Source organism: Lampetra fluviatilis, chromosome 69 (assembly GCF_964198595.1).
Source record: "Lampetra fluviatilis chromosome 69, kcLamFluv1.1, whole genome shotgun sequence".
Lineage (NCBI taxonomy): Eukaryota > Metazoa > Chordata > Hyperoartia > Petromyzontiformes > Petromyzontidae > Lampetra > Lampetra fluviatilis.
The window spans coordinates 4,696,295-4,718,618 of NC_136343.1; the positions used below are offsets into that span (position 1 = coordinate 4,696,295).

The window sequence follows — 22,324 nt, forward strand, 5'->3', positions numbered from 1 at the left end:
TTGGCGCACCTCCCGTGCAAATGTTGTGCTGCAGCAGATGCGTGCGTCCCCGGCTGAACACGTTGGAGAACTCGTCGACCAATGAGTGCGGCCGGTGGGCGGAAAATCTGGCCATGGCTCCGCCAGCTGGTCCATCCGTGAGTCGTCCCCCTCTATCCTCGGACTTGCCAACACTTCCCACGAGTTTTGGCCCCTTCCGAGGGACTCCCATTGACAAGGGACTGACGTGGGCCAGAACCGTTCCTGCCCGCATTGTCGGTTGCCCTGTCCGAGGTGTTCAGCACTTAAATGGACAGATGCTGATTCCCCTGGACAATGGTCTCGGCCCCCACCAGTGCATGGCGATCGGTGATGGCTGGCGCTGGAGACACCAGGACGAGTCCAGCTGGGACCGTCACGATGGGGGACCGATATCACGGCGGTCTCAGCATCTGGGCTGCCGTGGGAATGGAGATAGACTCACTGACCAGAGCCTGCACGTGCTGTACCCACAGGCCAACTCCTTCCGCCTTCAGGAAATGGAGATGCATTCCCTGGACTTGCATCCGCCAGTTGTCCAGATTGATCTTCATCGGCATTTGCCTCAGAAAGTATGTCGCCAACAGGCGGGGCATGGGCAGCATGGTGGTGACAAGGATGTGTCCTGCTACCGATAGCTGCCCAATCTGTATAGGGGCCTCAACCTGGCCCAGGAAGCTCATACTCCCTTCATTGGCCATGACGAACGCTGTCTTGGACCCCTCATTGTGGTGTGGGGTGGGCCCCCATTGCGATGTGGGTTTGGGCCCCCCATGTGATGTGCTGAGGGCCCCCCATGTGGTGCGGGGTAAGGGGTGGGGGGTGGCCCCACCCGCCCCAAGCGCTCAATCCTCTCTACCCGCCCCACATGCCCCACCCACCCCAACTGCCCTTTTCGGCCATGTCTGGCTCCGCCGCATTGCTAAGGCTCTGCGGCACGCCAGGAAGCGCGTGTGCTACCACCGCCCCGGGGCGATTGGCCCTGACGACCTACCGCCATCACCGATAAACAGCGGCATAACCTCCAGCCGCAAAGTCAATACCAGACCCCGATGCCACTACTTGGCCCCGACACCACCCCTGACCCAGATGCCGCCTGCAGCGATGGCTCTGGCGCAGCTGCTGGAGGACCGGCCTGAGCTGCCGCATAGACAGGGGGGTAGTTCAGGCCCGGTGGTTTGTATCGCTGGCCCTGGTAACGCCATGGTGATGGATCGACTGCCCCCTCCCATGGTGCCCACCACCTGGCCCACCGGTTGCGCCCAACCAATCACCTGTTAATGGGCCTGCAGGATCCGCGCGGACCACAGTGAGATCCCCTCGTCTGGCGTCACCACCGGCATAACAACGCCGGCACGGCAAGCGTAGGCGGCAAGGTGCTCGACCACGAGGTTCTCGAGTTCCTCGTCGGCCAGGCGAGGGAAGGCTCTCCTTGCCAACACCAGCAGTGCACCCCTGTAGGCTAGAGTTTAACTCTCTGGCAGAGGTCGCAAACGGGTTTCGATTCCTTACCCGTACCCGGCCGCACCAGGGTCGCAAACGGGTACCCGTACCCGTACCCGGCCGTACCCGTACCCTATCGGGTACCTGCTTGCGACCTCTGGGATGAAGCCATGTTGCAGGCGCGGGTGGGTTGATTCTAGGAACTTGAATTGTGAGAAGAGACAAGACGTTGGGAAATGAGTGACAAACAGTTACTCACCAGTGACTCACGGATTACCCGTACCCGTACCCGGCCGCACCAGGGTCGCAAACGGGTACCCGTACCCGTACCCGGCCGGGTACGGGTAGTCGGTTATCGGGTAGGGTACGGGTATCGGGTACCCGGTTGCGACCTCTGCTCTCTTGCCCCCACTGGCGGTCCTGAAACTGTCTGAAGGCGCCCCAGGCAGGTGAGTAGATTTCCTTCAAAGCCTCGTAGGCTGCCTGTAGCGTGGTCTTGCTGCGCACGGGAAGGGAGGTGTAAGAAGCGAGCACATCATCATCCAGAACGGATGCCAGCACTCATAGCACCTCCTGTCCGACCATTTTATTCACATTTTTGTAACTTATTTGTTTGCCTTTCCTATACTTTGCACTGCTATCGCGTTTGTATTGTTAATTGTTGCTGTAACGATCTGACTCCCGTGCCCCTGACTGGACGTCAGTGGAAAAACACATTTATTGATCATCGAATTTACAACCCCAACCTAAATAAGCAATCTGATTCTGACTGATTTCCACCACCTGTTACAAGGGGCGTCGTTGGCGACGTTTCATCACCATGAAATGACAAGAAAAGTTGCAAACTCGAGCAAGATGAATTTAATTTCAAAAAGTAAAAACAATTAAAAGTCGCCCATCTTCCAAGCAACATACTGCATGCATTTTGTTTGACAACTGTGTGTTGAGTGGGAGATCATAGAACGACAGGTATATGCATTGTAATCAGGTACAGGCGATATCCCTCGATTCACGAACGTTTCGGTTTACGAAGTTTCGCGTGAACGCGATTTACAAATGACAGACGCTTTTTTGTCTTTCGAGTAAAACTAAATTGATTTTGTATTGTAACCAGGTGTAAGGCACCACGACTGAGCTGGTGTAGCTCTCTTTCAGAAGCGACCTGGGCCATCACAAACGATGGCAGCTTAACCAAATGGCATGACGTCATCATCATCATCTGGAAATTTCTAGCAGCAGGCAAAAACCCTGAACGCACGGTGATGTTGATACTAAGTGTGAAGATGAAACATGAAACATCGGATGACCACGGAGAGAGAGACACGCACATTCCAAATACAGCAGCAGGCATCGTCAGGGTAGGGATCAAACTCATGACCTTCTGTAGACCGGGCAAGGGAAGTTAACAGCTCCCGAGCCATGGTGGCGCAATCAACTAAATCGAATTGCTACGTAATAGAATGTCCTACAACACTCGCCCATCTAACGAGAAAGCCACCGGAGAGGCTACGTCATCAGACATCTGCGACAAAGAGCTGCGTAGGTCATCAGATTTCCTCCCCCTCTCCGTCTAAATAAAGATTCCAATCTGCGACAGTATTATGGTATCCCTATACAGTGCAACGGTAACGTCTCCACATCAGCCTTTTCCAGTCATTCCAACATGCAGCAATATGTTTTTATTAATAGTTCTTTCAAATGTATTATTATTTAATCGTTGTAATTATTCACGTTCTTTAATAATGTTATTACGCTTTTTTTAATTCTCAAAAGTGACAAAGATGTATTGCAATTTTTTGGTTGGAATGACTGTCCGATACACCCCCGAGGTTTTAGTATTAAACCAAACGGGTTAAGCCGTTGCGAATTACAAATTTAGTTTTATTTCCATGTCTGTGTTTTAGATGTTCGGGAAACGCATCCCATTCTGTAAATCGAGCGGTACCTTGTACATGCCATTGGAAAGGGTCACACAAATCTGCTACCCCACCCACCACCCCAACCTTGAGTATAGGACTTCCTTTCACCCCTCAATCATCCGCACACTCTCTGAACACCCTACATGACCCGTTCCCAGTCCAGATTAAAGACCTTTCCATTATCTTCTGCCATACAGGATCCACTGTCTAGCTCTATATAAGTGATGGTATATCATTCCCCACCTGGGTAACTGTATGATGAGTCTCTGGGTCTCTGTGTAATGAGTCTTTGAGTCCCGGTGTGATGAGTCTACTTGTTTCTATGTATTTGTACTTTGAACTTCTTTAGCAGCATAACGCAACAATCTAGACAATTTAAACGTTGTACAGCTCCAATGGTGGAAGCGTTGTGAGACAACCGAGTGGAAGGGGAAAGTGATTGGACCGAACCCAGGCACGTGGGGGGGGTGCGGTTGTGACGTCACGACCTACACCAGAGCCCTGCTGACCACGACGCTGATGGCCACGCCCAGCAGCGCCAGGGTCACGTGAGCTGCGCCCACCGGGCGAGGGGCGGCGTTGACGTTGCAGCCATCACTCTGGCAGCACGTGGTGAGCACTGTGATTCCGTTGATGGGGCCGTCGAATCTTTTGGCGGCGTCGCATGCAGCCTTGGTCACGCACTGCTTGCTGACGGCGTAGGCTGGGCAGAAGAGAAAGCACGCGGGTCTCATTGTAAGTAAAAAAAGTATGTAATTAAAAACACCTAAAAAATATTTTTTATTGTTATTTTACCAGTTGGAAGCCCAGCAGAGCTGCCATGTATCCCTTTTTCAGAAGTGACCTGTACGTGTGTATTGAACTTATTTCGTGCCGTACGTAGCCTACCGTGCTAATCTGTGGATGTCTATATAGCCACCACAGCGGCTAAATTGGGGCTCTGGATGGGTGCAATGGGCTGGTAACCCCTCCAGCTTCAATAAATTACCACTAAACCACGTCTAAAATATATAATTAATAAGCTTGTTCCGGAGGCCCCGGGAGAACAGGCGTCTATGATATATCCTGGCCAAACCCCATTTGGCAGATCCAGGAGATTGAATCTTTATCCTCGGGGCTCCTCCAGAAACAACGAAAAGCCACTACAGATGGCCACGTGGAATGTTCGAATGCTCACTGCGGAGGAGAGGCTGCCACTCCTCTGTCGGGAGCTGGACTGGTACTGCCTGGATCTCTGTGGCATTCAGGAGGTCCGGTGGACCGGCTCTGGCTCCTGCCACCATGAGGGGTGGACAGTCCTCTACTCGGGGCAGGAGACTGCCAAACAACAGGGTGTGGCTCTTCTTTTGAACCGCATGAAGGGGGCGTGGGAGTGTGGCGGTGAGGCGTGGGAAGCTGTAAACCCCAGGCTACTTTGGGCTCGCCTTCCCATCAACCGGAGGCGAGGAGTGGTGGTCGTGGTTACTTATGCCCCTACCGAAGACGAACATCCATGGAGGGATGCAGGCAAGGCCGATGAGTCAGATGCCTTCTATGACCTCCTGTCACAGGTGCTGGCTAAAGTGGCCTCTCAATGCCTGAGTTTGTCATGATGCTGGCACCTGGTCTGGAGTGATTCAAAGGCATGGGCCAGATCAGCTCAATAACAACGGTAGGAGTCTGCTAGATTTTTGTGCAGCCCATGGGCTTGTAATTACCAACATGCTGTTCTGGCATCGGCGCATCCACACAACATCATGGATGCATGCCGGGTCCAAGCAAGAACATATGCTGGACTACATAGTGACGGAACAGCGGATGCGAGCCCATGTTCTTGACACCAGGACCTAGCGTGGAGCTGAACTGCCCTCTGACCATCAACTTGTCATCTGTAAGATGCGCCTGCCATTCTTCCACTTCAGTGGTGGGAGTACACCCAGGACCCCATTTCAACCTAAGGTGGCCTGGTCTCAGCTAGCTGATTAAAGTTGCAAGCGAGAATTTCATCATTGCTTGCGGCTGGGGTTGGCATCGTCCCCTACTCCTCCTGATGTCGAGGGTAAATGGGCGAGGTTTTGGGCTGTGACTCATGCAGCTGCAATGGCTTCTTTGGGAACGCGGTCCAGACATCCCCAGAGACCCTGGCTGACAGAGGAGGTGTTCAGGATGGTTGAAAAAAGCGACAGGCACACTCTAATCGTCTACAGAATTCAACATCAGAGAATGAAGAGGCTTACCACAGCCTTTGGTCGGAAGTTGTGGAGAGACGTGAGGCGCTGCAAGGATGGGTGGTGGTCGCAGATTGCTGAGGAAATCGAGTCTGCCTCAATGGCCCGCAATCATAAATCCATATTTAACTCCATCAAAATAGTAACCTGCAGCGCCACACCTCTTAACATCATTAGGGGAAAAACGGTGATCCAATCTCCGACCCCCAGGAACAGGTTTGCAGATTTGCTGAGCATTTCTGTGAAGTCCTGGGATCGTGGAAATCCCTGGACATGGAAAACATCGTGGGACAAAGTGGGGATGACTCTGCTGAGGCTGCGGTGCCTAAAATATTTGAAGAAGTCACCCCCTGTGAGTTGCTGGCTGAGGTGCCAACTGTTGAGGAAGGCGATCTAGAGTCTGAGACCAGGAAAGGCACCGGGCAGAGATGATCTCCCAAGCGAAATGCTGAGAAAGGGTGGCGTTTGTGCACAGACAGCCCTACATTATAACAGTCTGGACCAGTGGACGGGTTCCGCAGGATTGGAAGGGTGCCCTTGTGGTCCCCCTCTATAAGAAGGGGGACAGCATAGACTGTAACAACTACAGGGGCATCTCACTCCTCAGTGTGCCGGGAAAGGTCCTGGCAAGGATTATTCAACATCGCCTTGCAAGGCACGCTGAGGAGAGGCTTGCGGAGCCCGAAATGTGGTTTCAGGAAAGGGCGGTCCTGCAAAGATGCCATATTTTCTGTCCGTTTGCTACAGCAGAGGTGTAGGAAATTCCAACAATACCTACATCCCTGCTTTATTGACCTGGTCAAGGCCTATGATACCATCAGTAGGCCTGGGCTCTGGGTTGTTCTTCGTGCTTTTGGAGTCCCTGACCATATGCTCACGATCATTAAGGACCTTCATGATGGTGAGCAGGCCCGGGTTAAACTACGTGGCCGGGAGTCGGAGTCATTCCCTGTTCACCTTGGGGTGCGACAGGGATGTCCTCTGGCTCCTACATTATTTCACGTATGTTTCGTTCACGTAGTCCATGAAGCCTTTGATGGCTGTACAAGAGGAATTTACATACAATGGGGGGCTGATCGATGCCCAGGTGCGGTCGAGGGATGGCTCCCTATTGGTCAACCATGTTATGTATGCCGATGATCTGGTAATTTCCGCTCACTCAGAGGAGGAGTTGGAGGCGCTGCTGCTGAAACTGGAGCGTGACATTAAGAGGTGGGGCCTTACCATCAGCCCCACCAAAACTAAGCACCTGCCTGGGTATTTTGTACCATCGGACACTCCACCCCCACAACTCCCAATCAGTGATGGGGAAGTTGTGGAGAGAGTGGAGAGTTCCCATACTTGGACAGTGTGCTTATGACCTGCTCCGGTGTGACAGCAGAGGTCTCACTCAGAATCAGTCGAGCGGCATTATCTTTTCATCGGTTGCGTAACGCTGTGTGGAAGCTACCTAGTCTATCGCTCCGCACGAAGCTTCAAGTCTTCTCGGTCACGATCATTCCATCCCTTTTCTACGCTTGCGAAACTTGGACCCCCCTAATTGAGCATCTTCGTAGATTGGAAACTATTAGGCTGGCCTGCCCTTCGATCCATCCTGGGTTTAACCAGGCTGGATTGTGTGAGGAGCTCACAAATCCTTGAAAGATCTAGGCAAAGTCCCAACGGTGAGCTCCTCCGGCAGGCAAGAGGCCGATCTTGACAGTGGTGTCAAGATCGGCCTCTGTGGAGGAGACTCGTGAAGAATGCTACTGGGCAGTTGGAGGCTGTCACCCTCCAACAACAACGGAGGGCGGAGGAGCGACGCTCACAACAATAAGTGGAGTGCCGGGTGGCTAAAACACAGCAAATTGGCACAGTAGGGGGCACAGGTGGTGCACCAGTTAGTCATCTCAGTCAGTCGACCTGTTGTACCTGGGTCTGCCCCGTGACCTCCTGCCAGCGGGCGTTCGACACTTCACGTGGCCTCAATGAGCACATAGCCTGGCACAAGCGTCGTGGTGACGTCACTGCCACTTAGTGGCGAACGGTGGTTGTTGTTGTGTAGATCTCTGTATATGTATGTGTGTATGTTGCACTTCTTTCACACCATACATAGCCCACCGTGCTAACTGCAGGTGCGCGAGGAAGGAAAACAAAAAACACAAAAAGTAGTTTTAAGAAATGAGTGTCAATCTTGATGATGATTTAAAATTGCATAGCCCTCAGCGGCTTCCTAATATTGGAAGGAAGAGCGTTCCAGAGAGCCGCAGAAGCAACGCATCCGACTGCGCCGTGTGATGATGCTGTGGCCAACTTTGTTCGACAGCAAGCCAAAAAGCCGCTACCACAAATGGTGGCTGATATAATCACCATTATCATCGCATGAAAATGTATAGTGGCAGCCGAATACTCGGAACACCGTGATGTCAATTCAAAAATGTGAAGGGGGTAAAACCGGATGACCCCAGAGAAATATCAACACATTGAGGAAGAGTCTCCGATTGGGATGCAAAAACCCATGAACTAATCACGTAAATAAACCCAGAAACACATCAGACCCAGATACTCCATCGACTCATCACACAGAGACCCATAGACGCACTACACAGAGACCCATATAATCACCACACAGAGACCCATAGACTAACCAGTCAGAGACTCATTGACTCAACACACAAAGACCCGATAGACTCATCACACAGAGACCCATGGACTCAACACAGGGAGACCCATAGACTCATCACACACAGAGACCCATAGACTCACCACCCAGAGACCCCAGAGACTCATCACACACTGAGACCCATAGACTCATCACAAACAGAGACCCCTAGAATCATCACACACACATAGACCCACAGAAGCATCGCACACATAGACCCATAGACTCATCACACAGACACCCACAGACTCATCACACAGAGACCAATTGACTCAACACACAGAGACCCCATAGACTCATCACCGCAGAAAGACCCATATTCTCACCACACAGAGACCCTTAGACTCATCACCACACAGAGACAACATAGACTCATCACCACACAGATACTCCATTAACCCATCACACACAGAGACCCATAGGCTCGCCACGCAGAGACTCCATAGACTCAAAGCACAAAGACCCCATAGACTCATCACCACACAGAGACCCCATAGAATCATCACCACACAGAGACCTCATCGACTCAAAACACAGTGAGGGCGGACGCGCGTCTTGTGAGTGCATCATGGGCATGGGAGTCACTGCTGAACGCAAAGGGTCCACCCCCAACCCGCGCTTTGCGAGAATAAACAACGCACTTACAGGAGCCCTGGTAGCCTAGGATTGTCATGCAGGTGTCCTGCGATGCGAGGGGACACGTGGTGGGGCCGCCCTCGTTGCACGCCGTGTTGTTGGTGTTCGTGCTGCATGAGTAGCATTTGAGGCTGTGCCCTGCATATGCACAGACACAAGACACAAGAACAACACCGATCATCATCATCATCACGGGAGACGATCATCATCATCACGGCAGACGATCCTCGACAGACCTGTTCTTCACCTGAGGACGGCTGCTTGCGTTGTGGCCGAAACGTCGTGAGATGGCGGCGCGTACACATGCAGCGGCTCCTCTGTCTCCCATTAGATCGGTGTTTTTATGTTTTTTGTGTTATCCATCTACGTGCATTTGTTCGTCATCATCACGTCGATTAAACGTAAGGCGCACATACTCTCGCGAATTTCTGCTCGCCATCGGCAGAACCACACTCGTGGATATAAACCCAGCAGACGCGGAAGAGCTACTCGACTGCGGTCTGCTCCAGAGGCCTGCTCTACCACCGACCCCTACTACTGCAACCAGCCTACAGTGGAAGCGCCACAGGCGGTGTATGAGGAAGCAGAAGAGGGGAAAGCGCGGAGGTATCGAGGCTAGGCGAGCGGCTAGCCCTCACCGGCCGGCTATCCCTACCATCACATTGGCCAACGTACGCTCGCTGGAAAACAAACTGGACTATATCCGCCTTCTTCGTACAACTTCCAGGACTGTGAGTGAGTGCTGTGTCCTTGTGTTTGTGGAGACATGGCTTAACGACAACGTCCCGGACCATGCCATTCAGTTAGCCGGGCTAACATGTTACCGGGCGGACAGAGCGCTCGTCGAGGGGGGGAAGACTCGCGGCGGGGGACTCTGTGTTTACATCACCGATGCCTGGTGCCGCGACGCTGTTGTGGTCTGCCAACACTGCTCATCATTGGTGGAGTTTATGGTAATTAAATGCCGGCCATTCTACCTGCCGAGGGAATTTAGTGCTATATTGCTGGTGGCACTATACATCCCCCCTGGCTCCGAAAACAACAGGAACGAGGCACTGTATGAACTCCATCAGCACATCGGTGACCAGCAGACAGCCCACCCAGATGCCTTCCTCATTCTGGCTGGGGATTTCAACCATGCCAACCCCAAGAGCGTGTTTCCACAACTCCAGGGACACATCAACTTTCCCACATGAGGAAACAATATCCTGGACAATGTCTACACTACACACAAAGGTGCCTACAAAGCCCGTCCCCTCCCCCACCTTGGGGCCTCAGATCACACCACTGTTCTGCTAATGTCAGCGTACAGGCCGCTGGTTAAAGTCACCAAACCAGTTATAAAGCGGATATGCGTGTGGCCTGAGGGGTCTTCAGAGGCACTCCAGGACTGCTTCTCCACCACCGACTGGAACATGTTCAGAAAGGCAGCCACCTACAACAACACCGTAGACCTCCAGGAGTACACGGAGACCGTCACTTCCTACATGAGGAAGTGCATGGAGGATGTCACGGTCACCAGAACCATCTCCATTCGGGCCAACCAGAAGCCATGGCTGACAGGGGAAGTCCACAGGCTCCTGAGGGCTCGGAACGCCGCCTTCAAAGCTGGCGAGGAGATGGGCCTGAAGACAGCCAGGGCCAACCTGTCGCGTGGCATCAGATTGGCCAAGAGGCAGTACTCCAGGAGGATCGCCGACCGCTTCAATGACAGCAGAGACACCAGGAACCTGTGGCGAGGGATGCAGACCATCACGGACTATAAACCCTCTCCGCAGACCTGTGACAGCTCCACCTCTCTGCTGAACCAGCTGAAGGACTTCTTCACTCGCTTTGAGGCAGACAACAATACCCCAGCACAGAAGACTCCACCACCTCCCGGCGACCAGGTGCTGACGCTATCCCCAGATAGCGTGAGGAGATCCCTCAGAAGGACGAACCCAAGGAAAGCCCAGGGCCCTTACAACATTCCGGGTCGTGTCCTGATAGACTGTGCGGAGGAGCTCACAGATGTCTTCACCGACATCTTTAACACCTCGCTGAGACAGGCTGTTGTACCCACGTGCCTCAAAGCTACCACCATCATCCCGGTCCCGAAGAAGTCATCTCCCTCCTGCCACAATGACTACCGACCGGTCGCACTCACTCCCATCCTTATGAAGTGCTTCGAGCGGCTAGTCCTACAACACATCAAGTCTGTCCTTCCCCCCGCCCTGGACCCTTTCCAGTTTGCGTATCGGTCTAACCGCTCGACCGATGACGCCATCTCCGCTACCCTCCACTCAGCTCTCACCCATCTGGAGACTAAAGACTCCTACGTCAGAATGCTGTTCATCGACTTCAGCTCAGCATTCAACACAATCATTCCCTAGCAGCTCATCCACAAACTAGACCACCTGGGGCTCAACACCTCCTTGTGCAACTGGCTGTTGGACTTCCTGACAGGGAGACCACAGGCAGTTCGAGTTGGCAGCAACACCTCCAGCACCATCACACTGAACACAGGGGTCCCCCAAGGATGTGTGCTGAGCCCCCTCCTCTTCACTTTGCTGACCCACGACTGCACACCATCATTCAGCTCCAACCTCTTCATTAAGTTTGCGGATGACACAACTGTGGTGGGTGCCATCAAAAACGGTGATGAGACAAACTACAGGAGTGAGGTGAGCAGGCTGGCCACGTGGTGCAAGGACAACAATCTCCACCTGAATGTTGAGAAGACGAAGGAGATTGTTGTGGACTTCAGGAGAGTGCACACCCAGCATACTCCGCTAACCATCAACGGTGCTGCAGTGGAGAGGGTGAGATGCACCAAGTTCCTGGGTGTGCACATCTCTGAAGACCTGTCGTGGAGTCACAACACTGCATCACTGGCCAAAAAAGCCCAACAGCGCCTGTATTTTATCCGCTAAATGAGAAGAGCAGGAGCCCCGCCCCCCATCATGTACACCTTCTACAGAGGCACCGTTGAGAGCATCTTGACGAGCTGCATCACCGTGTGGTACGGCACCTGCACCGTGTCCTGCCGCAAGACTCTGCAGCTCATAGTGAGAGCAGCTGAGAGGATCATTGGTGTCTCTCTCCCTCCTCTTCTGGACATTTATAACACCCGCATCACCAGCAAAGCAATCAAGATTGCAGGTGATCCCACCCACCCATCTCACAGCCTCTTCAGCCTGCTGCCGTCAGGGAGGAGACTGCGGAGTCTTCGGGCCAAGACCAGCAGGCTCAAAGACAGTTTCTTTCACCTGGCTGTCAGGAGACTAAACTCCCTCCCTGCTCTACCATCACTCCCCCCCTCTGCCCACCCTCCCCCCTTTGCCCCCTGACCCCAACCCCCACACACACATTCACTCGTACATCCTGATCTCTGGACTGCACATTGCACTACATCGCACTACCACACCGGTTTAAATGTCTTATTTCTTTAAATACTTTATTAAATAATATTTTACATTTCATAATTCTTGACTGTTGTTTATTTTAAGTCTATTACATTTTTGATTATTCATCTTGTGTTGATCGCCGATTGTTTATTGTTTATTTATGTCTGTTAATTGTGATTCATTTTTTAATTGCTTGGTTGCACCGTGGGACCAAGAGAGAGGACTGTAATTTCATCTGTGTTGTATGTCATGCATGTAACACACTTGACAATAAAGTGACTTTAAGACTTTAAGACTTAAGATCATCATCACGCCAGACGATCACCATCATCGTCATTCACGCTGCTGCACTATGAACCGGGCGACCTGAGTTTGAATCCCGCTCACGGCCACCAACACCGCAGGTCGCGATCATCTGAAGCGGTACCCTGGGGCCTCCTCCCACGAGGTCGACTTGTCCTCAAATGGGTTCCTGGTGCAGTGGTGGTGTGGAGGAAACATCGCCACTGGGGAGATAAAGGCGGCCGGGCGTGGTGCTGGCCACCCACTGCCTCGTGTTTTCTTGCCGGCCGTCATAGGTGCTGCTTCTCGCTAATAGTGCTTGCCTCAACAATCTGTTCAGGCGAAACGGGGGATGTTTGTCTTTGTACGCGGTGTGTGCAAGGTTTATGTACGAGGCTCGTGAAGGACGCTTCTACTTTGGCAGCTGGAGGCAGTCGCCCATCCAACAACAAGGGAGGGCAGGTGGAGCGATGCTCACAACGGCGAGCGGAGCGTCGGGTGGATAAAACACAGCGAGTTCGCGCAGTTGGGGGGCACAGGTGGAGCATCTGCACAGTCATCTCAGTCGGTCAACCCACGGCACCTGCAGGGTCTGTCCCATGACCTCCTCCTCATGCACCTAGCTTGGCACAGCAGTCAACCCATGGCACCTAAAGGGTCTGTCCGGGACCTCCCCCTGCACCTACCCTGGCAAAGCAGTCACCCCCGTGGTACCTGCAGGGTCTGACCCCTGACTTCCCCCTTCACCTAGCTTGACACAGAAGTCAACCTATGCCACATACAGGGTCTGTCCCCGTGACCTCCTCCTCATGCACCTAGCTTGGCACAGTAATCAACCCATGGCACCTGTAGGGGCTGTCCGAGACCTCCCTCTGCACCTAGCCTGGCACAGCAGTCAACCCATGGCACCTCCAGGGGTTGTCCGTGAACTCCCCCTGCACCTAGCCTGGCACAGCAGTCAACCCATGGCACCTCCAGGGGTTGTCCGTGAACTCCCCCTGCACTTAGACTGGCACAGCAGTCATCCCACGGCACCTGCTGGGTCTGACCCGAGACCTCCAGTCAGCGAGCCTTCGACACTTCACCTGAAAGCCTCAAAGTGCACCTAGTCTGGCACAGGCCGCCATCACCGCCGCTTAGTGGCTTTCGTGAACAAATTTTCGCAACTCGCCGCCTGATGAAGCTGCTGATTGTTGTTGTGGTTGTTGCTGTTGTTGTTGTGGCTGTTTTAGTTGTTGTGGTTGTTAATGGTGTGGTTGATGAAGACGGCTTGTGTTGCGAAACGTCGTGGGTTTTTTTGCTTTTATTATTATCAATTGATCATATTTTTTACTTTAATATTTGTATTTGATCCTATTATTTTATTTTCATTTTAAATGTTTTGTTTTCTATTTACGTGACTTTACCGAAAGAACCAAGCATATGAACTTCTCTTTTCGTTAAAGAGTACAAATTCAAGCGTTGAAACATTCATCAATTGTGGTTCGTCTCGAATCAATCACAGTCCGTTTTTATTTTTACATTTTGTCATATTAACGAACTCTTCACTTCGCTAACTATTTTAGTTTTTATTGTACCAGGGGTAAGGCCCCACTGAAGCTACGTGTGTAACTCAGTGTGTGTTGTTACACTTTTTTCTTCTTGGTTCTTTCGGTAAAGTCACGTAGAAGGGAGGTAATAAAATAATATAAATAAAACATAAAATAATTCTCACGACGTTTCGGCCACAACGCAAGCAGCCGTCCTTAGGTGAAGACCAGGTCTGTCGGGGAGACAGCGTCTGAATTAAACACCACCACGCTTGCTGGAAAGACTGCGGTGACATCGATGTAAATTATAAGCGTTATATTTACTATGTTGTTGTAAATTGTTGTGGATATTTATTGGATATTTTCTGTTTCTGATATAAGTCATGTACAGCAGCAGGCATCGTCAGGGTCCGGGGTCGATCCCACGTGCTGCTGTGTACACGTCAAGGTAGTTAAAATCTCCACGGGGAGAGAGACACACACAGAGACTCCAAATATACAGCAGTAGGCATTATCAGAGTCCGTGATCGAAGCCATGCTCCTCCTGTATACCAGGCGACGTAGTTAACATCTCCACAGGGAGAGAGACACGCAGAATCCAAATATACAACAGCAGGCATCGTCAGAGTCCAGAATCGAACCCACGACCTCCTGTAAACCAGGCGAGATAGTTAACATCCATATATATCGCAGTGTCGGCGTTGCTTTGGTGTTCTTGCAACAACAAACAACTCGCCACGCAGAAATTGTCTCACCTCCGCCCACGAACAGCAACGCCACGAGGAGCAGACCTGGCAGGTGGCAAGTCATGGTTAGAGTCGTGGAGCCTGGCGTTGTGGCGCTTTGGGATGGAAAGTCGGCGAGTTGAGAGAGACAGAGAGACAAGAGTCAGAGAGAGAAAGATATCCTTGGATCGGCGACTGCATTTGCGTGGTGAACTGGGAGACTATATAAGCCCCAGAGACTAATGGGTTCGGGGAAGACACTCCTACAAACATATTTGCCATACAAATCGTTGCGGGTGGTGTCCAAAAATATTTTTCGGAGCTCGTTGCTCAAAATCAGCAAATGTGGCTGTAACGCCAAGTGGGGTGTGGTGGGTGGGATGGGTGCGGTGAGTGACCAGCGCCACGGGCTAACCCAGTGCAATCATCTACACCAAGGCGCATCTGCATGCACACACACAACTGTACATATACACTCACAATTGCATGCACACACACATACAAACCTGTACATATACACTCACACCTGCATGCACACACACTTGTACAAAAACACTCACACCTGTATGTATACACATACCTTTACATACCAACAACAACCGCCATTCTCCACTAAGTGGCGGTGACGTCACCACGACGCATACACACACCTGTACATACAGATATCTACATAAACACACACCTGAATGTACACACACTCACACCTGCATGTACACACCTGCATACATACACACACTCACACCTGCATGTACACACACCTGCAGAAAAACTCAGACCTGCACTACACACACTCAAACCTGCTTGAACACACACACCTGCATATACACACACACAACTGTACATACATACACACAACTGAATACAAACACTCACACCTGCGTGTACATACACACTTGCATATAAACCCATACCTGCATGTACACACACACCTCCATATACACACATTGACACCTGCATGTACACACATTCGCATATACACTCACACCTGTAAGTACACACGCACCTGCATATACACTCACATTTGTAAGAACACACACCTGTACCTATACACTAAGTCCTGCATGTACACACACACCTGTACATATACAAACACCCGTACATTTCCAAACATAAAGGCAAATACAGAGATCCCCCGTATAGCCTTGACATACTCTCGGGGCAAGTGATATTATCGAGCACCTATGAAGGCCAGAACGGCACGCAAATGGGTGGTTGTCCAACACCACGCCAGTCTGCCTTTGTCTCCCCAGTGGCGATGTTTACACATCCCTACTGGTCCTCATTTGAGGCTGAGTCGAACTAGGGGAGGCCCATTACCGGTTTAGATCATTGCCACGAGTGTTGGCCGTGAGCGGGAATCCAAATCGGGACGCCTGGTTCATAGCGCAGAGTAGCGCTAACTATTGCTCAACCACTACACACACACAGACCCATAGACTCACCACACAGACACCCATTACATCTCCACGGGAAGAGAGACGCAGACTCCAATTACACAGAAGAGGAAGGGTCAGGGATCAAATCCACGACCTCCTGCATACCAGGCGAGGTAGTTAACATCTCCACGGGGAGAATAATTCAAATGTACAATAGGAACAGTCAGGGTCCAGGCCGGGATCGAGCCTTGCATACTGCGAGTCCTGAGACTCCGTGATGAGTACCATCGACAATCGAGCTGTGGATAGACCACGGCTGATTTCAAGTTCTTGTCTTCCCACCCAACTCTCTCCTAGGTGCCCCAAAAGTCTGTTAATGCGATACGGGAGACGTTTATCTTTTTTTCTTTTTCAGCCTGGTTTCTATTCCCTACACGGGCCTCCTATTCATGTCAAATTCCCTCTGAAGCTGTTTTTTAGAAACGCATTCTTTCGTGCTCAGTTTTGTTGTCCTTCCACCCGCACCTCCGATTGGCGCAGTTGGCTACTTATTGCGGCAAAGAAGTTCAGCATACGCACATCCATAGAGACCCGTAGACTCATCACACAGAGACCCATGGACTCACCACACAGATACCCATAGACATCACACAAAGACCCATAGACTCATCAAGCAGAGACCTATAGCCTCACCACACAGATAACTGTAGACTCACCATACAGAGACCAGTAGACTCATTATGCAGAGACCCACAGACTTATTACACAGAGACCCATAGACTCACACACAGAGACCCATAAACTCATCACACAGACACCCATCGACTCACCACACAGAGACCTGTAGACTCTTTACACAGACACACGTAGCCTCATCACACAGATCCATATACTCATCATACAGAGGCCCATATACTCATCACACAGACCCCAGCTGGTATTTAAGATCTGTTCCGAGAAGTGAATTGGCGTGACATCGATGAGAGTGGCATAACTCTGACGTGAAGAGAAGTTAACTAATATAAAACCGGTTGGTTTCCAAATGTTGTATGTTGAACTTTTGCAACATATGTACGTGCGTATGTTGGACTTTCACGACTTATTGACGTATGTATGTTGAACTTTTGCAACGTCCCTAGTATGTATATATCTACCGATAGACTCACCACACAAAGACCCATAGACTAATTTTGCAGAGACCCAAAGACTCACCACACCGAGACCCATAGACTCATCACACAGAGACACATAGACACATGACACAGAGACCCAAAAACTCATCAAGCAGAAACCCATAGACTCACCACACATAATCCCATAGACACATCACACGAAGACCCATAGACTCATCAAGCAGAGACTTTTAGCCTCACCAAACAGATACCTGTAGACTCATCACACAAATACCCGTAGACTCATCACACAGAGACGTATCGACTCATTACGCAGATACCCATAGACTCATCACACACAAATCCATAAACTCATCACACAGACACCGACTGATATTTAAGATCTGTTCCGAGAAGTGAGTTGGCGTGACATCGATGGGAGCGGCATAACTCTGATGGGAAGAGAAGTTAACTAATATTAAACCGTGTCTGCGGGATGGCTTTCAAAGGTTTGTGTGTATATTGAACTTTGGCAACGTATGTACGTTTAATGGCCTCGAGGGTGTCACCATGGTGTAGCAACAGTGCCGAGTGAGGAGTGGAACTCTAAGGGCAGAGCCCGGGTGTCATTGAGAGAGAGGTCGCGTGAGGACGTGACAGCGAGGTGAACCCGAGAGGGAACGTGACCGGACGAGAGGGTGCAGGTGGACCCCCAGTTGGGGGTGAGAGGATCACGTGACGGGGACCCAGAGTCCCCACGAGGGTTTAGGAAGGGGGGCGTGGCCAAGGGCAGAGCCCGGCCACGCCAGAGCAGTTATAAGCGGGGTCCCGAGAGGGATCCCGGCGTTTCGACTCCGGGAATGATGTCACCCATCGACTCACCACACCGAGACCCATATACTAACCACACAGATACGCATAGACACACCACGCAGACTCATATACTTCAATGGCTTGAGCTTTAAGTTTGCATTCTGGAATCGCAGGAATAACTGATGCAATCGGCCAATGTGTAATGCGAGCGTAAATGGGCTTGTTGCTGGGCTCGGGTCCAATCACACGGCCGGGGGTATTGGTGGGCGAAGCCTGGTCTGCGGGGCGTGTGGGAGGGGCCACCATTCACCTCGGCTCCAATGGGGCGAGGTGAATGGGGGCGGAGCCAGCGGGAGAGAGAGAGATAGTATGGGAAGGTCGGATCTGAGGATCCGGAAGAGGAGGAGTCAGAGTCACGTGGGGGGAATGTATATAAGTGGGAGCCTGGAAGAGATCGGGGCAGTTGGGGAATCTAAGAGGCTGAGCCACGTTGGGTGGTGAGAGGGATCCGCGCCATCGACCACGTGGCCAAAGGACCTCTGCACGCCGTCGTCCAGCGGTGTGCGGAGTGCGGGAATAGCGGAGTTAACGGGGGAGTGTGCGGGCAAGAGAGAGAGAGAGGGAGAGAGCGTACGCGGGGCGCACGCGAGACAGGACTGGTCCGGGAGTGGGAGAGAGAGCGTACGCAGGGCGCACGTGAGACAGCACTGGTCCGAAGAAGAGGCCAGTGGGGGTGCAGAGAAGAACCTAAATAAAAGACGAACGGAGACCAACATCGCCTGACAGAGTCATTTATTACAAATGTATTCGGCGAAGGACCCGATGAAAAAATTGACATTGTCCATGTATATTAGGCATGTAAACCATTGTAGGACTGCTATGGCCAACTAAATTTTGAGCTGTAACATTATCGATGCAATCTGAAGGGCCATACAATGGTATACTTGACTAATATACCAGACAATCAATTCCACGTACTGAATAAATTTTCTCCCGCCAAAGTGTCAAGTGCGTAATCTATACACGATAGGGGATATGCGTCAGCAAGTGAAACGGTGATGAGGCAGTGGAAGTCTACAAAGAATCTCAGTGACTCGTCTGACTTTTTTGACTAAGACCACCGGAGCCTGCCATGGACTTGACGAAGGGGAAATGATGTCGGCCTGCAGCATCTCCTGCACCGCTTGCTGGTTGCGCCCTTTTTCCATCGGGCTAATCCCATATGTGTTTTGGCGCAGGGGTGGGGCACCCCCCGTGCTGATGTTGTGCTGCAGCAGATGCGTGCGTCCCCGGCTGAACACGTCGGAGAACTCGTGGACCAATGAGTGCAGCCGGTGGGCGGCTAATCTGGCCATGGCTCCGCCAGCTGGTCCATCCACGCGTCGTCCCCTCTGTCCTCGGACTTGTCAACGCTTCCCACGACCTCTGGCCATGTCCCAGGGATTCCCATTGACAAGGGACTGACGTGGGCCAGAACCGTTCCCGCCCGCATTGTCGGTTTCCCTGTCCGAGGTGTTCAGGACTTGAATGAACAGATGCTGATTCCCCTGGACACAATGGTCTCGGCCCACACCAGTGCGTGGCGATCCGTGGCAGCTTGCGCTGGAGACACCAGGATGGGGGAGTCCGGCTGGGACCATCACGATGGGGGACTGATATCACAGCGGTCGTAGTATCTGGTCTACCGTGGGAATGGAGACAGACTCACTGACCAGAGGCTGCATGTGCGTGCGGTACCCTCCGGCGAGCTCCTTACACCTTCAGGAAATGGAGATGCGTTCCCTGGACTTCCATCCGACCATTGTCCAGATCGATTTTCATCGGCATTTGCCTCAGAAAGTCCGTCGCCAACAGGCGGGGCACGGGAAGCGTTGTGGAGACAATAATGGGTCCTGAAACCGACAACTGCCCAATTTGTATAGGGGCCTCAACCTGGCCCAGGAAGCCCATACTCCCTCCGTTGGCCACAAAGAACGTCGTCTTGGACCCCTCATTGTGGTGCGGGGTGGGCCTCCCATGTGATGTGGGTTGGAGCCCACCATGTGGTGTGGTGTGGGCCCCCAATTTTGGTGCGGGATGGACCCCTGATTGTGGTGCAGGGTGGGCTCCCCATTGTGGTGCGGGGTGGGCCCCCCATGTGATGTGGGGTGGGCCCCACATATGATGTGGGGTGGGTCTCCCATGTGGTGTGGGCGCCCCACCCAGCCCACCCGCCCCACCTGCCCTTTGCAGGCCACGTCTCGCGCCGCCACATTTGCGAGGGCGCGGCGGTGCGCGAGAAGGCTCTGCGGCGTGCCAGCGAGCGTGTGTGCTATTGCCGCACTGGGGGCATTGGCCCTGGCAACCCACTGGTGTCACCAATAAACATCGTCGACACTTCCCTTGGCGAAGTCAACACCGGGTCCCGACGTCACCCCCGGCCCAAATGCCACCCGCAGTGATGGCTCCGACTCAGCTACTGGAGGTCCGTCCTGAGCTGCCGCGTAGAGAGCACGCGGGCAGTGGTTCAAGCATGGCGGTTTGTGTCGCTGGCCCTGGTAGCGCCACGGTAAATGGGCCGACTGCTCCCTCCCACGGTGCCCACCACCTGGCCCACCGGTCGCGCCCAACCCATGACCTGTTCATGGGCCGACAGGATCCGGGCGGCCCACAGTGAGTTAAGCTCGTCGGGCATCACCACCGGCATAACAACTCCGGTGCGACAAGCGTAGGTGGCAAGGTGCTCGACCACGAGGTTCTCGAGTGCCTCGTCAGCAGGCGAGGGAAGGCTCTCCTTGCCAACACCAGCAGTGCACCCCTGTAGGCTAGAGTGTAACTCTCTAGCCCCCCACTGGCGGGCCTGAAACCGTCTGAAGGCACCCAGGGCAGGTGAGTAGATTTCCCTCAAAGCCTCGTAGGCTGCCTGTAGCGTGGTCTTGCTGCACGCAAGAAGGGAGGTGTAAGAGACGAGCACATCATCATCCAGAACGGATGCCAGAGCTCGTAGCGCCTCTTCGTCCGACCATTCGACTCAGTAGTTTTATTCGTATTTTTGTAAGTGATTTGTTTACCTTTCATATACTTTGCACTCATATCGTGTGTGTGTTGTGTTTGTTGTTGTTGTAAGGAACTGACCCCCATGCCCCGACTGGACGTCTGTGAAAAACACATTTAAAGCTCATCATATTTCCTCCTCCATGCTAAATAAATAATCTGATTCTGACTGATTTCCACCAGTGGTTGAAAGGGGCGTCATTGGCGAACTTTCGTCACACATCACTGTGAAATAACACACAAAGTTACCAACTCGAGCAAGATTAATTTAATTTCAAAAAGTAAAAACCATTAAAAGTCGGCCATCTTCCAAGCAACATACCGCATGCATTTTGTTTGACAATTGTGTGTTGAGTAAGAGATAATACAACGAGAGGTATAAGAATTGCAATCAGGTACAGGCGATATCCCTCGATTCACGAACGTTTCGATTTACGAAGTTTTGCGTGAACGCGATTTAGAAATGACAGACGCTGTTTTGTTTTTCGAGTAAAACTAAACCATTTATTTACTATTTTAACCAGGTGTAAGGCCCCACTACTGACCTGGGGTAGCTCTCACCCTCTCCGGTCATTCCAACATGCAGCAATTTGTTTTATTAATAGTTCTTTCACAGGTATTGTTATTATAAAATTGTTGTAATATTCACGTTTTTTAAAACAATGTTAATACGCTTTTTTGCATCCTAAAAAGTGGCAAAGATGTATTGCAATTTTTTTTTTCCCGATTTGGAATGACTGTCCGATACAATTCCCACAAGTTTAAGTATTGAACCAAACGGGTAAAGCCGTTGTGAATTACAAATTTAGTTTTACGCGCGTGAGTCTGTTTTTTAGATGTTCGAGAAACGCATCCCATTCGGTAAATCGAGTGGGACCTTGCACATGCCATTGGTAACGGTCAAACAAATCTGCTACCCCACCCACCACCCCACCCTTGAGTATAGGACTTCCTTTCACCCCCCAATAATCCGCACACGTTCTGAACACCCTGCGTGACCTGTTCCCAGTCCAAGTTAAAAACCTTTAAATTATCTTCTGCCATACAGGATCAACTGTCTGGCTGTGTATTGAGTCTATGGGTCCCTGTGTGACGAGTCTATGGGTCTCTATGTGGTGAGTCTATGGGTATCTGCGTGACGAGTCTACTTGTCTATATGTATGTACAAACGTAGGTTGAACTTATTTAGCAGCGTATCGTAACA

General features: G+C 51.7%; 1 protein-coding gene across 1 annotated transcript; it reads right to left on the reverse strand.

Annotated features, from left to right (window-relative positions):
* Positions 1 to 3,868: 3,868 nt before the first annotated feature.
* LOC144952723 (prostate stem cell antigen-like) lies at positions 3,869 to 14,871 on the reverse strand. The gene is made up of 3 exons (XM_078883212.1): positions 14,817 to 14,871; positions 8,874 to 9,002; positions 3,869 to 4,083 (listed from the first exon to the last, which is right to left on the reverse strand). The coding sequence occupies exons 1-3, from the start codon at positions 14,869 to 14,871 to the stop codon at positions 3,869 to 3,871; spliced, it is 399 nt and encodes a 132-aa protein (XP_078739338.1).
* Positions 14,872 to 22,324: the final 7,453 nt, after the last annotated feature.

Coding starts and splice junctions, on each gene's coding strand:
- LOC144952723 (XM_078883212.1), bottom strand. CDS start 14,871: ATGACTTGCCACCTGCCAGGTCTGCTCCTCGTGGCGTTGCTGTTCGTG. Junction 9,003..14,816: donor GTTGCTGTTCGTGGGCGGAG/GTGAGACAATTT, acceptor GTGCATATGCAG/GGCACAGCCTCAAATGCTAC. Junction 4,084..8,873: donor CCTAGGCTACCAGGGCTCCT/GTAAGTGCGTTG, acceptor TCTTCTGCCCAG/CCTACGCCGTCAGCAAGCAG.